We start from the raw sequence: 13,055 nt of genomic DNA, 5'->3' as shown, positions 1-13,055 counted from the left end.
ATGCTGCATCTCTTAAGATTGTCTACTCTTACAGTGCTACAGCAGCACAGCTGCGGTGCTGATGAGAGAGGTTCTCTTGTCGGCATAGTTAATCTAGCTCCTGGAGAGGCTCCCGAAGATTTCTTCCATCGACCTAGTGCTGTCTACACAGGGGGTTGGGTCAGTATAACTACATCTCTTAATAGTGTGAAAAATCCACACTCCGGAGAGACCTAGCTATACTAAAGTAAATTCCTAGTGTAGACCAGGCCTAAGTAAAAAGTAATTTGCTAGTTTATAAATGATCATGCTGACACTTTTCCGGGAGCTTCCCCTTTTGTTTTTTTTTTAAACTGCTTTCCCTTTAAGTCATCCACAAAAACATTGTGTGTTGTAGAATCTAGGCTGATGGACTGTTTGAAACGGTGACTGTGTCTGCACTAGAAATGCTAGAGCTGCACCACTATAGCACTGTAAAAGACACTACAGTGATGGAACAGGTTCTTCTATTGCTGTAGTAAATCCACTTCTCCAAGAGACAGTAGCTAGGAAGATTTCTTCCATCGACCAACCTACTGATGTCGATGATAGGGCTGTGGTTGGCTTAAGTAGTTTGACATTTGTAGTACGCAAAGTCTTGGAAAAAACATTTTGAAGTAGAAAGTAGTTAAGGACATTGAGGTCAGTGGTAATTGGGAGAAAATACAACATGGTTTTACAAAAGGTAGATCGTGCAAAACCAATCTGATCTCCTTCTTTGAGAAGGTAACCAATCTTTTAGACAAAGGAAATGCAGTGGATCTAATTTACCTCAGTTTCAGTAAGGCATCTGATACGGTTCCATATGGGGAATTAACAACTAAATTGGAAAAGATGGTCATCAATATGAAAATTGAAAAGTAGATAAGGAACTTGTTAAAGGGGAGACTACAATGGGTCATACTGAAAGGTGAACTGTTAGGCTGGAGGGAGGTTACTAGTGGAGTTCCTCAGGGATCAATTTGGGGACCAATTTTATTTAATTTTTTTATTACTGACCTTGGCACAAAAAGTGGGAATGTGCTAATAAAGTTTGTGGATGACACAAAGCTGGGAGGTATTGCCAGCACATAGAAGGACCAGGATATCATACAGGAAGAGCTGGATGACCTTGTAAACTGGAGTAATAGTAATAGGATGAAATTTAATAGTGAAAAGTGCAAGGTCATGCATTTAGGGATTAATAACAAGAATTTTGTTTATAAATTGGGGACATATCACTTGGAAGTAACAGAGAAGAAGAAAGATCTCAGAGTATTGATTGATCACAGGATGATTATGAGCCACCAGTGTGATCTGGCTGTGAAAAAAGCTAATGCGGTCTTGGGATGTATCAGGCGAGGTATTTCTATTAGAGATAAGGAGGTGTTAGTACTGTTATACAAAGCACTGGTGAGACCTCATCTGGAATGCTGTGTGCAGTTCTGGTCTCCCATGTTTAAGAAGGATAAATTCAAACTGGAACAGGTACAGAGAAGGGCTGCTAGGATGATCTGAGAAATGGAAAACCTGTCTTATGAAAGGAGACTCAAAGAACTTGGCTTGTTTAGCCTAACCAAAAGAAGGCTGAGGAGAGGGATGATTGCTCTCTATAAATATATCAGAGGGATAAATACCAGGGACGGAGAGGCATTATTTAAGCTCAGTACCAATGTGGACACAAGAACAAATGGATATAAACTGGCCATCAGAAAGTTTAGACTTGAAATTAGACAAAGGTTTCTAACCATCAGAGGAGTGAAGTTCTGGAACAGTCTTCCAAGGGGAGCAGTGGGGGCAAAAGACATATCTGGCTTCAAGACTAAGCTTGATAAGTTTGTGGAGGGGAATAGCCTAATTTTGGCAATTAATTGATCTTTGACTATTAGCAGTAAATATGCCCAATGACCTGTGAAGAGGTGTTAGATGGGGTGGGATCTGAGTTACTACAGAGAATTCGTTTTGAGGTGTCTGGTCGATGAGTCTTGCCTACATGCTCAGGGTTTAGCTGATCACCATATTTGGGGTCGGAAAGCAATTTTCCTCCAGGGCATATTGGCAGAGGATCTGGGCGGGTGGGGGGGGGGGTCATCGTCTTCTGCAGCGTGGGGCTCTGCATCTTGAAGTCTTTAAACCGTGATTTGAGGACTCCAATAGCTCAGACATAGATTAAGGGTTTGATACAGAAGTGGGTGGGTGAGGTTCTGTGCCCTGTGTTGTGCAGGAGGTCAGAGTAGATTCTCATAATGGCCCTCCTGACTTTAAAGTCAATGATTCTATGAAGTATGTCTTTCAGGGGTGTGAATTTAATATTTCACAACACTGAGCAGTGTGGTTTATTCCTGTGGGAATTCTGTGCCAAAAATATAAAAATTCTGCACTCAATATTTTAAAATTCTATATTTTTTTTGTCAAAAATAACACAGTATGATCACACCAGTTTCAATTATTTTGGTAATTTACTTCAAAATATCTGTCAGCAAGTATGTCTGGAACAATACAGACAACAAAAAAGATTCAGGAAATGCTTTTTGACAAATAGATTCCTTACTAGGCATATTAATACAGATCTGAGTAATAATTCATGTAAACTACAATACAGAAACATATTTCCTGCACCCCTCAGAAGCAGTGCAAAGGCTTGTGGGAGTCAGGGGTAATGGAGGTCCTGAGGGAGAAGGCAGTAATTGCTGGGCAGGAGCCTGCGTGTGAACTTGGAGGGTGGTTGGCTGGAACAGGTTTTTTTGGTGGTGGGGAGGGATTGTTAGTGAGCTGACCTCTAGCCTCTCTCATTCAGTCAATCACACCTGCCCCTGTCCCCATGTGTCCCTGCACCCCCCACTCAGCCATCTCTTCCCCCTGTCTTTATGTGGCCCTGCGCCTCCCACTCAGCCACCACCTCCTCTCATCTAGGGTCGGCTTTAGGCTGATTCCCCCAATTCCCCAGAATCGGGCCTCGTGCCTTAGGTGCCTTTCTAATTTTTTTTTACTCACCTGGTGGCAGTCCGCTCCGGGTCTTCAGCGGCATGGGGTCCGCTCTGGGTCTTCAGTGGTGGAGGGCGGTCCCTCAGTGCCGCCGAAGACCCGGAGTGCACCCCCCACCACTGAAGTGCCACCGAAGCCCTGGGTATTTGAATCGGGCCCTGCAGTTCCTAAAGCTGACCCTGCGCTCATCCCTATGTGTCCATGCATACTGTGAGCATTTAAAATTGGCAATAACTAAAGTATGATCAACATTTAAAATATAATGTATATAATAAACCAGTTAATAATACAGCTGTATATATAGCTCTAGCCACCAATGATATTAATAAATCCCTTACATCCTGTAATCTACAGCATGCTCCTTTCTTGAATTCCCAGAGTTAAAAAACTATGGAGTTTTTCCCTCAGCAGAACTCAAGGAGCCTGCCCTGGTTGCACAAGCCCTACTTATGTGTGACTTGCCAAGTGTTAAAAGCTTTTATTTGTTATGGAAGAATCTACTTATATATTTCTCCTGTGCTGGGTGAGCTGCTGTCCATGTTCGTGCACATGCTGCCCCCGTGTGGACATTAAAAGGGATAAGCTATTAAGTTAAAGCCTCATTCTGTCGTGGAGTTACATAGGTTATAAGTCTCAAAGTGACCTCTTGGATCACCAAGTCCAGTCCCCTGCTATTGCAGACAACACCATCATATAGTCCTGTCCATAAAGTTAATTCTCAAATACAGCACAATGCATTTTATAATTTTACATCACAATAATTCGCACCAAATTCCTTCCAGCTTGTATAGAGCAACACTAGTCTCTTTAGTTTAATTTAATATGAAGGAAGTCTGTTCTAGGCTCCCTGTCATTTACTAAAATACATGGACGCAGCAGAGCTGGTGGCTAGGGCACAGGACTGGGAAACGAGACCTGGGTTCTATTCCCAGCTCTGGTAGTGGCCTGAAGGAAGACCTTGAGCAAGTCACTTCCCACCTCTGTGCCTCCATTTCCCCTCTCACCTTTATCTGACTTGAATTCTTAGATTGCAAGCTCTTTGGGGCAGGGACTGTCTTTAACTGAGTTTGTGCAAAGGCCAGCACAACATGGCTGTTATGAATAAAAACAGCCATACTGGGTGAGACCAAAGGTCCATCCAGCCCAGTATCCAGAGGGAATGAACAGAACAGGGAATCATCAAGTGATCCATCCCCAGTTGCCCATTCTCAGCTTCTGGCAACCATAGGCTAGGGACACCATCTGCCCATCCTGGCTAATAGCCATTGATGGACCTATCCTCCATGAATTTATCAAGTTATTTTTTGAACCCTGGTATAGTCTTAGCCTTCACAAATATCTTCTGGCAAGGATTTCCACAGGTTGACTGTGCATTGTGTGAAAAGATGCTTTCTTTTATTTGTTTTAAACCTGCTGCCTATTAATTTCGTTTGGTGGAACCTAGTTCTTGTGTTATGAGGAGGAGGAAATAACACTTCCTGATTTACTTTGTCCACACCAGTCATGATTTTATAGACCTCAAACATATCCCGCCTTAGTCATTTCTTTTCCAAGCTGAAAAGTCCCAGTCTTATTAATCTCTCCTCATACGGCAGCCGTTCCATACCCTTAGTCATTTTTGTTGCACTTTTCTGTATCTTTTCCAATTCCAATGTATATTTTTTGAGATGGTGTGACCACATGTGCACACAGTATTCAAGATGTGGGCATACCAGGGATTTATATAGCAGCAATACGATATTTTCAGTTTTATCATCTATCTCTTTCTTAATGATTCCCAACAAATAATATGCAAATAATAAATAAGTTAAACAAAAGGGCGGACCATTTCCACACAAAACAAACCCTGTGTAATAAAATCTTACCTCCCTGTCCTCTTTCCATCCCAAACTCTTGTTGGGTGTGGGAATGACGGGCCTCTGCACCATAGCCTGAAGGTAAAAGATCCTGACTATTTCAGTGTGGGTGGGGAAAGGGGATCAGAAGTCAAGGGCCCTCTCAGAGAATGCTTTACCAGTATCTCCCATTCCTATATTCCAAGACTCCCATTGACTTCAACAGGCTTTGAATCACACCCAAAGGGAAGCCCGAGTGTGATTGCTGCCTGAAACAGAGAGAGGTTCTCTCTCAAGTGGGCAGATCCCATGCCATTTAGGGCAGCACTAACACCTTTAAACTCCTGAAACCAATGGGTCTGAAGTGCATCTTATGAGCATTCGTGTCATGGGCTCCCAGTGACCTACTTACTTAACATGTGGGCTGTTGGATTCTGCTCTAGCTTTAGCTTCTGACTGGAGTTAATGCCTAGTCCCTTGTAGAGCCCATTGCGATAGCCCACTCTGGGGCCGACAAAGGAGTATCCTCTGTTGCTGGACTCGTGTGTAAATAAATTACAGCTGAAATATTCCCAGACTGAGTGTTGCTCCCTCTGGGAAGCTAACCTGCAAAGCCCAGGATGTCTGCTGTGGTTTGGCCGAGGGTTAGTGCTGCTGTTAGAATGAGACACTGCTGTTGATAAATTGGAGGATGATATAAAGCCAGAGCTTTTAGGCCCCAGGGCAGAAAGGTACTTAAGCACCATGCCTAACGCTAACCATGTGCAAAGTCCTATTGATGTCAATAGCCATGGTTTGATGTCTTGTAAACAGGTGCTTCAGAGACCTAATCATGGGTCTCAGAGACCTAATTTTGGTAAGTTCTGTACAAATGCAGACCAAAAAGATGGCCCCTGCCTCAGAGAGTTTACATTCTATAGAGCTGGCAGACTTCCCTTAAGAGGGGCTGGGCATAGATGTGAAAAGAATCACTACTTGGAGAGATCCCTTCTCCATGGGAGGAGGCTAAGTTAATTCCACTTTAATGGCTTGTTGCTGTTCTACAGAACCTATATGGACCAGATTTAACATATGGCAAGGACAGAAATGCTCTTTGCTGAGCCAGTGGAATTCACAGTGGGAATCACATGCGATTTTTATACTGTTCTTCCAGGCAGAACTTACTCTGTCTTCAGTTTCTGCTTCTCTTGGGGTAGATGAAGGTGCAGGTGTGGGGAGAGTCATTGGCAGCGTGGCTCCTAATAGACCCATATTTGTCTTGGCTGGAGGGCCCATCTTCCTGTCCTGTAACTTGTGGATGGTGCTGGCTTTGGAAACCTATCTTCCTTGTTACACCTAGGATTCCTCTGGTTTTCCTTGTAAACGTTATTTTGCAGATAGGGTTTTAAACCCCCAAACCTGTTCTAAAAAAAAAATCCCAAAAAACAAAGTACCAGTCCTCTCCTGCCCCAATATACTAAATTGGAAGGGAAAAAATTGATCTCTGATTAAGGGGAAACCACAGTTTTATAGCAAGTAGTATGAACAGTTTTTTCAATTGTAGGAGAATTTCTTTGACATTATTTCATCCTAACTTTGAAAAATGAGCATTTTTTTTATTCATTTTTTGATCTTGGAATAATATTCAGGTTGTCAGTTCAGAGTTCTTTTTACATTATCTATCTGTAATAGAGTGGCGTGTAGATTTATATCTTAACTCACAAACCATTTGGGTTTATATTCAGTTGTGAATTAGGTAGCTAAGTAAGCAGAGACTGTGTTCTCCTATGTTCTAAACAGCATTGAGCACAGCGAGGTCCTGATTTGAACTCTTGGAGCACTACTATAATACAAATGATTAACAGTAGTAATTGTAATTGAGTTACCCTTTTCTGCACCGTGTTTACTCCTTTGCATGCTGGTGTAAATGTTTCTAAAGAAATGACAATCCCTGAAAACCAAAAGCACAGCTGTGTTTGTGTACCTCTGTTCTTGAATTCATTGTCAATTGCAATGCCATGATTGGTGTGATTTCCTCAGACTTTATATAGATGGCACTGTTCCTCTGTATATAGTTTCTTCATCTAAATAGTTGTGCTTTTCTAGCAGTTTCTTAAGCTCTTCAAGTCAATGTTAGGTTTTTGAATATGCTTAGTGTTGCCATAGAGTATCCCTTTTGTGGTGGATTGCTGCTTATATCTGTGGTAGTCAGAGGTGAACTGCAGCAAAATCCTAATAGCACAGCAATTCCTATTCTGGTAAAGGGACATGACTGACTTCAAAATCATGTTTCCAGTTGAAATTCCGTTACTGCTTGTTGCGTGTAACATTGAGGGTTAATTAACTAAAACATTTCAGATAGGACTCTTGGGGAGATGGGCATGAATCTAATATTTTTTTTCTGTTTAGGTTCACTTGTCTACTTGGCAATTTTTTATATGAATCTTATGATGAAACATGACAAAGTGATGAACTTGATGTAGGAATATAGCAAGAGAGTAAATTAATGCAATATATATTTTAAAACTGTTTCAACTTCAAAACTTTCAAAACACCTGGAGCAGCTATTAAAGTATGGAAATGCAGGGTTATGCTACTCAGAACAGTGTTATCTATATCCCCAGGATGCACTATCCAGTTTATGGGCATAACGATTTTTTGAGATATGAAGTTCCAAAAACCGGGCCACTTCTACAAAAGTCAGTAACTTCTCTTGCTTCTGTCTTCTTCCGAGTGTCTTGTCCAATTAGCACCTAATCTTTCCCCCAGCCCTATCCTTCTCCTCATATGGGAAAGAGGACTTGTTAGGAGTTCATTTGTATGACATTCTGGGGTGCAATCCTGACCAGTGAGGGGCTGTATCATCTCCTGCCCTGCAACTTGGGTGCTTCACAGTGCTTTGCTGCTGTAGCTCCCACCTGGGCCACTCGCGGACAGCATGCTTGTAACACCGAGTGTCTGTAGAGCCACAGTCCCAGTCCAGCAATTCTGTGCCCCCCTCCACCCCCCTGCAACTCACCAGCTGCACTCTGGCTTCTAGCAGCCTTGGTTGCTGCCTGCAAGGTGACCCCAACATGCTGCCAGTCCTGGGTTTCCCCCATAAAACATGTGTCCCTCTCTTGGACAGTCCAGATAAATTAGATCCAGTGCCTCTCTGAGTGGATCTATATACAGCAGTTTGCTACTCTAAGTGGCATTACCTACACAATTCTGTTTAAAGACGACACTGGATTTGTTTTAATTAACGAATAAAACAAGTTTATTTAACTGTAAAGGGAGAGCTTAAGTGAGTACCTGTATAAGGCATTAAAGTGAGAAATGGTTACAAGAGAAATAAAGATAAAATGTTTTATAAACTTAACAACAAACTAGACTTGGGTCAAGGTGAAGTCCATTCCCACTAACATTGTTGACCAAATTCTCCAAAGTCCAGCACTTGTTTCTTTTGTCATCTAAGGTGGAGAGAGAGAGATGGAGAGGGAGAGAGAACTTGGGGTGTTTTGCCCCTCACTTTCATAGTTCAGTCACCCTTTGAAATACATTGTACTGAGGATTACCCCTAGTTAAAGTTCATTCAGACAGTAAAGAAGGCAACGTGGTGTCTGGTGGTGAAAGAGGTTGCACGCAGTTTCTTCTCACCTGTGCTGAAATGCAGATTTTCCGTGTCTCCTGTCTTCTCCCTCTCACTATCTGAGGATTCTGTTTACAACTTACATGTAAATTGAGGTAAACACACATTTCTTTAAGACCTGCTTGACCAGTCTAGCCTAACTGGGGCTACATGAGTTTGAATATATGCTACCAACATCATTCAGGAAGAGTTCATAACTTTATATATAATGTTGCTACACACGTTTCATCATGATGTTATTGACCAGAGAGTGACTACTTTTCAAGTGATACGTCACAAGGCATATTTTGCACAAAGATTATTACAATGGTGTATAGGTTGCGAATATGGGGTGCATTCCATCACAATTGGGCAGTTGTGGATAGCTCAAAAACATATTGCTGTCATTGGCACTTGTCTTTCTAGTCTCCCCTCTTGTTGTTTTCTTTCCCATGACCCTTTGCCATGACATCTTGTTGAGAGAGGCTAGAGAAGGATTGACAAACATCATCTGAGCCAACCTAAGGAACACTGTAGCTCCACACAGCGGTAAAACAGAGTTTTGCTGTGAAGAATGGTAGCATTCCCTCTACACATTGAGCATATTTCCTCTACTCTAGCCTCAGATCCCACCGGTTGGGAGATTGCCAGTAATTGAAGCGGGTGTTGTATGTGACCATGTCAAGAGCTACCATTGGGCCAGTTCTTGTTGTGTTGTGTTCTTGTTGCTGTGCACATGTATCACCTGGTATGTTGCCAGGTCCATTTAAAAACATTTTAATACAAACTGTTACTGAAAAAGTAATAGAAGAATATTTATAGCCTTGTAATGGAAGAAGAGACCTATTCCTTCACTTGTTCTTGAGCCCTTAAGAAATGAGAATGTATTAAATGCATTCAAAATCATTTAATACATTCTCAAGAAAGTGTGAGTAAGATCTGTTAGTTTCATGAGCTGGGCTAAACTTAATTTACACAATTTAAGCAAACTGGATTAAAAAAAAAGAACAATATGAAGCTGTTCTGTTAAGCTCAAATTGTGTCTGGGACAGAGCCATAGATGTGTGATTTGTCCATTTCACTAAAGATGGAAATATAGATTAAGATTGATGAGAAAAGCATCCTTCCACTGAAAATGAAATGCCAGAGCATGGACGGTGTTTGCAAAACATTAACAGAGTACAAAAAATCCATCTGTTTTATTTATATCTGTTACTGAGTTACAACATTGAAATGTTTCATAGAAGCAAGTAGCTGCAGCTTTCTGACACACCAGGCTTCCAGCAACTGCAGAGCTACCATTAGAAGAGTTAGCCTTTCTTTCAAATAAAGGCCAAATGGGAAAAGGGCTATACTGAAATGGGGTAGGGAAGAGTGCAGCAGGCAGTCTGTTCATGCATACAATATAGCCAAAAGAGAACCCTGCATCTGCAGAAATATAGTTAAAATATTTAAAAAAATCAATTTTTTTGCATTTGCTTTTCCTGAAGTAATGACTTCTTTATTGTCCTTTGCATCCAGATTATTAATGCATTTCTGTTTTGCATTAATGTATGTCTCTGAATTGCAAAGTTGATTGATTTATTTCCAAGAAGGATAGACATAACTGTTTTTTTTTTCTTTATTTCTTTCTTTTTTTAGTATGGAGGACAAACATAAAGTGGTGAACCCTACAACTATCCCTCGCTACATCCCAGAAATCACAGTTGGAGGCAATGAATTTGATAAACTATATTACCAATACAGATCGGTAAGCAATATCTGTAGGGGGTGAAAATGTTGTGGACAGGAAAAGTTTGGGGAATGGAGAAGATATTCCAGAATCTGGCCCCAACCCTGTAAAGGTGTGAGCCCGCGTATAAAGTGCTTTGTGTAGCTCAAAAGCTTCTTTCTCACCAACAGAAGTTGATCCCATAAATGCTGTTACCTCACCCACCTTGTCTCCCTATTATCCCAGGACAAGCACCACTGCAGCCACACTGCATAACTCAGTTATGTCAATTTTATGCATAATACGCTGATGTTTTTCCAGGAGAGGGGCCTCTTATCATATGTACTAGCTTTGTATAGAACCCAACTTTTCTTAAAATCTAGCTCCTATTTAGGGGAAATAATGAAGCAAATTATTAGGGCTATAAGCTGACTCTTTTTTCTCTAAATTTGGACTAAAAGATAAATCCTTTTTATATTCACCTTTCTGCCCTCTGATAAATCTAAAATACTCAAAGTCCAAAGAGAAAATTGAATCTCTGTTGAAACACCTTTTTTGATACAACTATGAAGTACTTGTTGCTTTCGAAAAGTAGATGCTGAGGATGTGAATATTTCATTGGTTCAGTGAAATGTTGTTGCTTTAAATAAACATGTTCCTATAAACGTGCAATATGCTGCACCTTTCCTGCAGCCCACACACGATATGGCTGGCCTGTGGCAGCTGACTCGGGCTCAGCTCTAAGGGGCCCTTTAACTGAGGTGTAAACATTTGAGCTCAGGCTGGAACGTGGGCTCTAGGACCCTGCAAGGGTTCCCTTAGACAGAGTCTCGTAAGCCTGAGTCAGACGGCTTGCATCTAATTTCAGTGTAGACATACCCAGAGACTCCCAAACAAATTAGCTGCTTGCCATGCAGGTTTTGGAGATAATGGCTTGTAATTGGCTTCCTACCTTTTATGCAGTCAGTCTGTGGTATGATCCGTGTTGGGTCTTGTGGGACTTAGCGAAAATTAACATCACTTGCTCTTCAAGGTACTCTGCAGAATTTCTGTAGGACTTGGTTCTGTAAATTCTTAGTTTGTACTAATTGAACAGCCAGCTGATGCTGGTGTCTCTATCTTTTTAGATTGCATGGAAACGTTTTCTCTGCTGACTGCTTGGGGAAACTAGGGCAGGTAAAAGTCCAAGGAAAGTGTATTTGGAAGTTGTAGTAAACTATGATCTGCAGAGTCAAAACAGTTTAATTAGTGCACTAGCAGGGTTAGAAAAATCACTTGTGGTATGTATAATTAATGTAAAATTCTGGTCTTTGAGACCCATTTGAAGAGTGCAAACTATTAGGGGGGGAAGGGGAATCTGTGCATTAGGTTTAGAATTTCCAATAAATATTACCCCTTCTCTGCTCTTCCTCAGTCTGTACATACCTGGCTGTAGAGAGAAGTGCTCTGGGTTCATACAGTTCCACATCTTCTGAGATCTCTATTAGAAAGCATTCTCTACAGCTTGTAAATTGAGTTAGAATAGCAGAAGGCTTCTCGCAGTTGCATAAGTTCAAGTCAGTTGGTGGCTTTGAATACTCCCTAATAAGTTTGAGGAAAAAATATTTCCAGAATTAAATACCTTTTATGGTAGCTTTTGGCATGATTTCCAGCATGAATCTGAAACGTTGGACTTGATGACTAAGTATATTTGTTCGAAGAATTATTAGGATTCTTGTGTTTCAACATGAAACAGAAACCTTTGTGTGCATCATTGCATATTTAAGGGTGTTGCTCTGGTATGTGCGCTCTCAACAGTGCAGTATCCATCTGTACCTACTGTGCCTGTTCTGCCTAAGAAACAGGCTTTCCTTGCTAAAGGATCACATTGTGATGGAGTTCAGAATAGTAGGTGTGCGTTGAGCTGCCTCAGTAGCTGACCGCAGTGCAGCATATTGGGAACTAGGGATGCTAGTTCTAGATACGCTTTTTTCCTAACTTGTGTAGCTGACAATCTTGTGTTTGGCAACAAGGCAAGAGTGCCCTGTCTGAGTTGGAAATTGGCTTTCAAATAGTGAGATCCACTTCCCAGATATGATGGAAGGATTTTTGGGAGGAAGAACCATGCAAGCCTTCCGGAAAGGAAGACAGGAAGCTCAAGTCACACCATTTCTCCATGATGCCAATCAAGGAAGGCATGATAGTCTAAGGGACCAAAACCCTCCAGCTGAGACTGTGCTTAAGTACTTTCCTGTACTGAGGCCATATCCTACTGCTTTTTCTCTTCGTCTTTTTCTTTTTGCTTGGCCAATGTGTTTAAATGATAGTCGTAACCCTTCTGTTCTCTCACGTGGCCTCTCTAAAGAAGGATTCCTACCCAAATGATGTATCTGCCCACAATCTGGCCTTCAACCGCTGAGCTCTTTTTTTTTTCCTTCCTCCCCACTTCCCTCCTGCAAATGTGACCCAGCAGCTGCCTCCTTCCTCCTCCCACTCCCATCTGAAACCTGTCTGCTCCTGGGTAGCGTCCCTCCTTCCCTCACAGGCCTGTTCCTGCAGAGGTGCGGCATTAGAAGCATCTCCTCCTCCAGCCAACCAGCTCCTCCTACGCTAGGAAACACCCCTGGAGTTAGGGGGCCACACAAGAGCCATGAGTGGCTAGGGAAGCCTAGAGCCAGTGTCATGGAGGGGGCATAACAGAGCACAGTGCTACAGAAAGTCTGAGCTTGTAGGCCTAGTCACTTAGTGGAAATAATACACTTACAAAGGGAGTTGCACAGTATGTGTCCTATGTTTCATAAATCTTTCACATGTGGCTGGTTTTTTTTCCCCCAGTGCTTCTCTTCCCCACCCTCAAGGGTTCAGGCAAAATCACAACCCTGGATCTAATCATCAGTCCCAAGGCTTACAAATAGATCACTAACCTCTAGGCTTTCCAGACCAGCGCATGCATGTTGTT

The 13,055-nt window shown here is 41.9% G+C and overlaps 1 protein-coding gene across 4 annotated transcripts in view; it reads left to right on the top strand.

The window, feature by feature from the left end:
• The window catches only part of NDUFA10 (NADH:ubiquinone oxidoreductase subunit A10), a 62,246-nt gene that overhangs the window by 36,473 nt on the left and 12,718 nt on the right, over positions 1-13,055 (top strand). For all 4 annotated transcript variants that reach the window (XR_007776496.1, XM_050969414.1, XM_050969417.1 and 1 more), the window contains exon 9: positions 10,048-10,156. Coding sequence is in view for 3 of the 4 variants with exons in the window: in XM_050969414.1 (XP_050825371.1) it covers positions 10,048-10,156 (109 nt within the window). In the remaining variant the exon portion in view is untranslated. The remainder of the gene's footprint in view (positions 1-10,047; positions 10,157-13,055) is intronic.

Source organism: Gopherus flavomarginatus, chromosome 10 (assembly GCF_025201925.1).
Source record: "Gopherus flavomarginatus isolate rGopFla2 chromosome 10, rGopFla2.mat.asm, whole genome shotgun sequence".
NCBI classification, from domain to species: domain Eukaryota; kingdom Metazoa; phylum Chordata; order Testudines; family Testudinidae; genus Gopherus; species Gopherus flavomarginatus.
The sequence above is the reverse complement of the archived record's forward strand: the minus strand, read 5'-3'. Positions and strand labels throughout refer to the sequence as shown.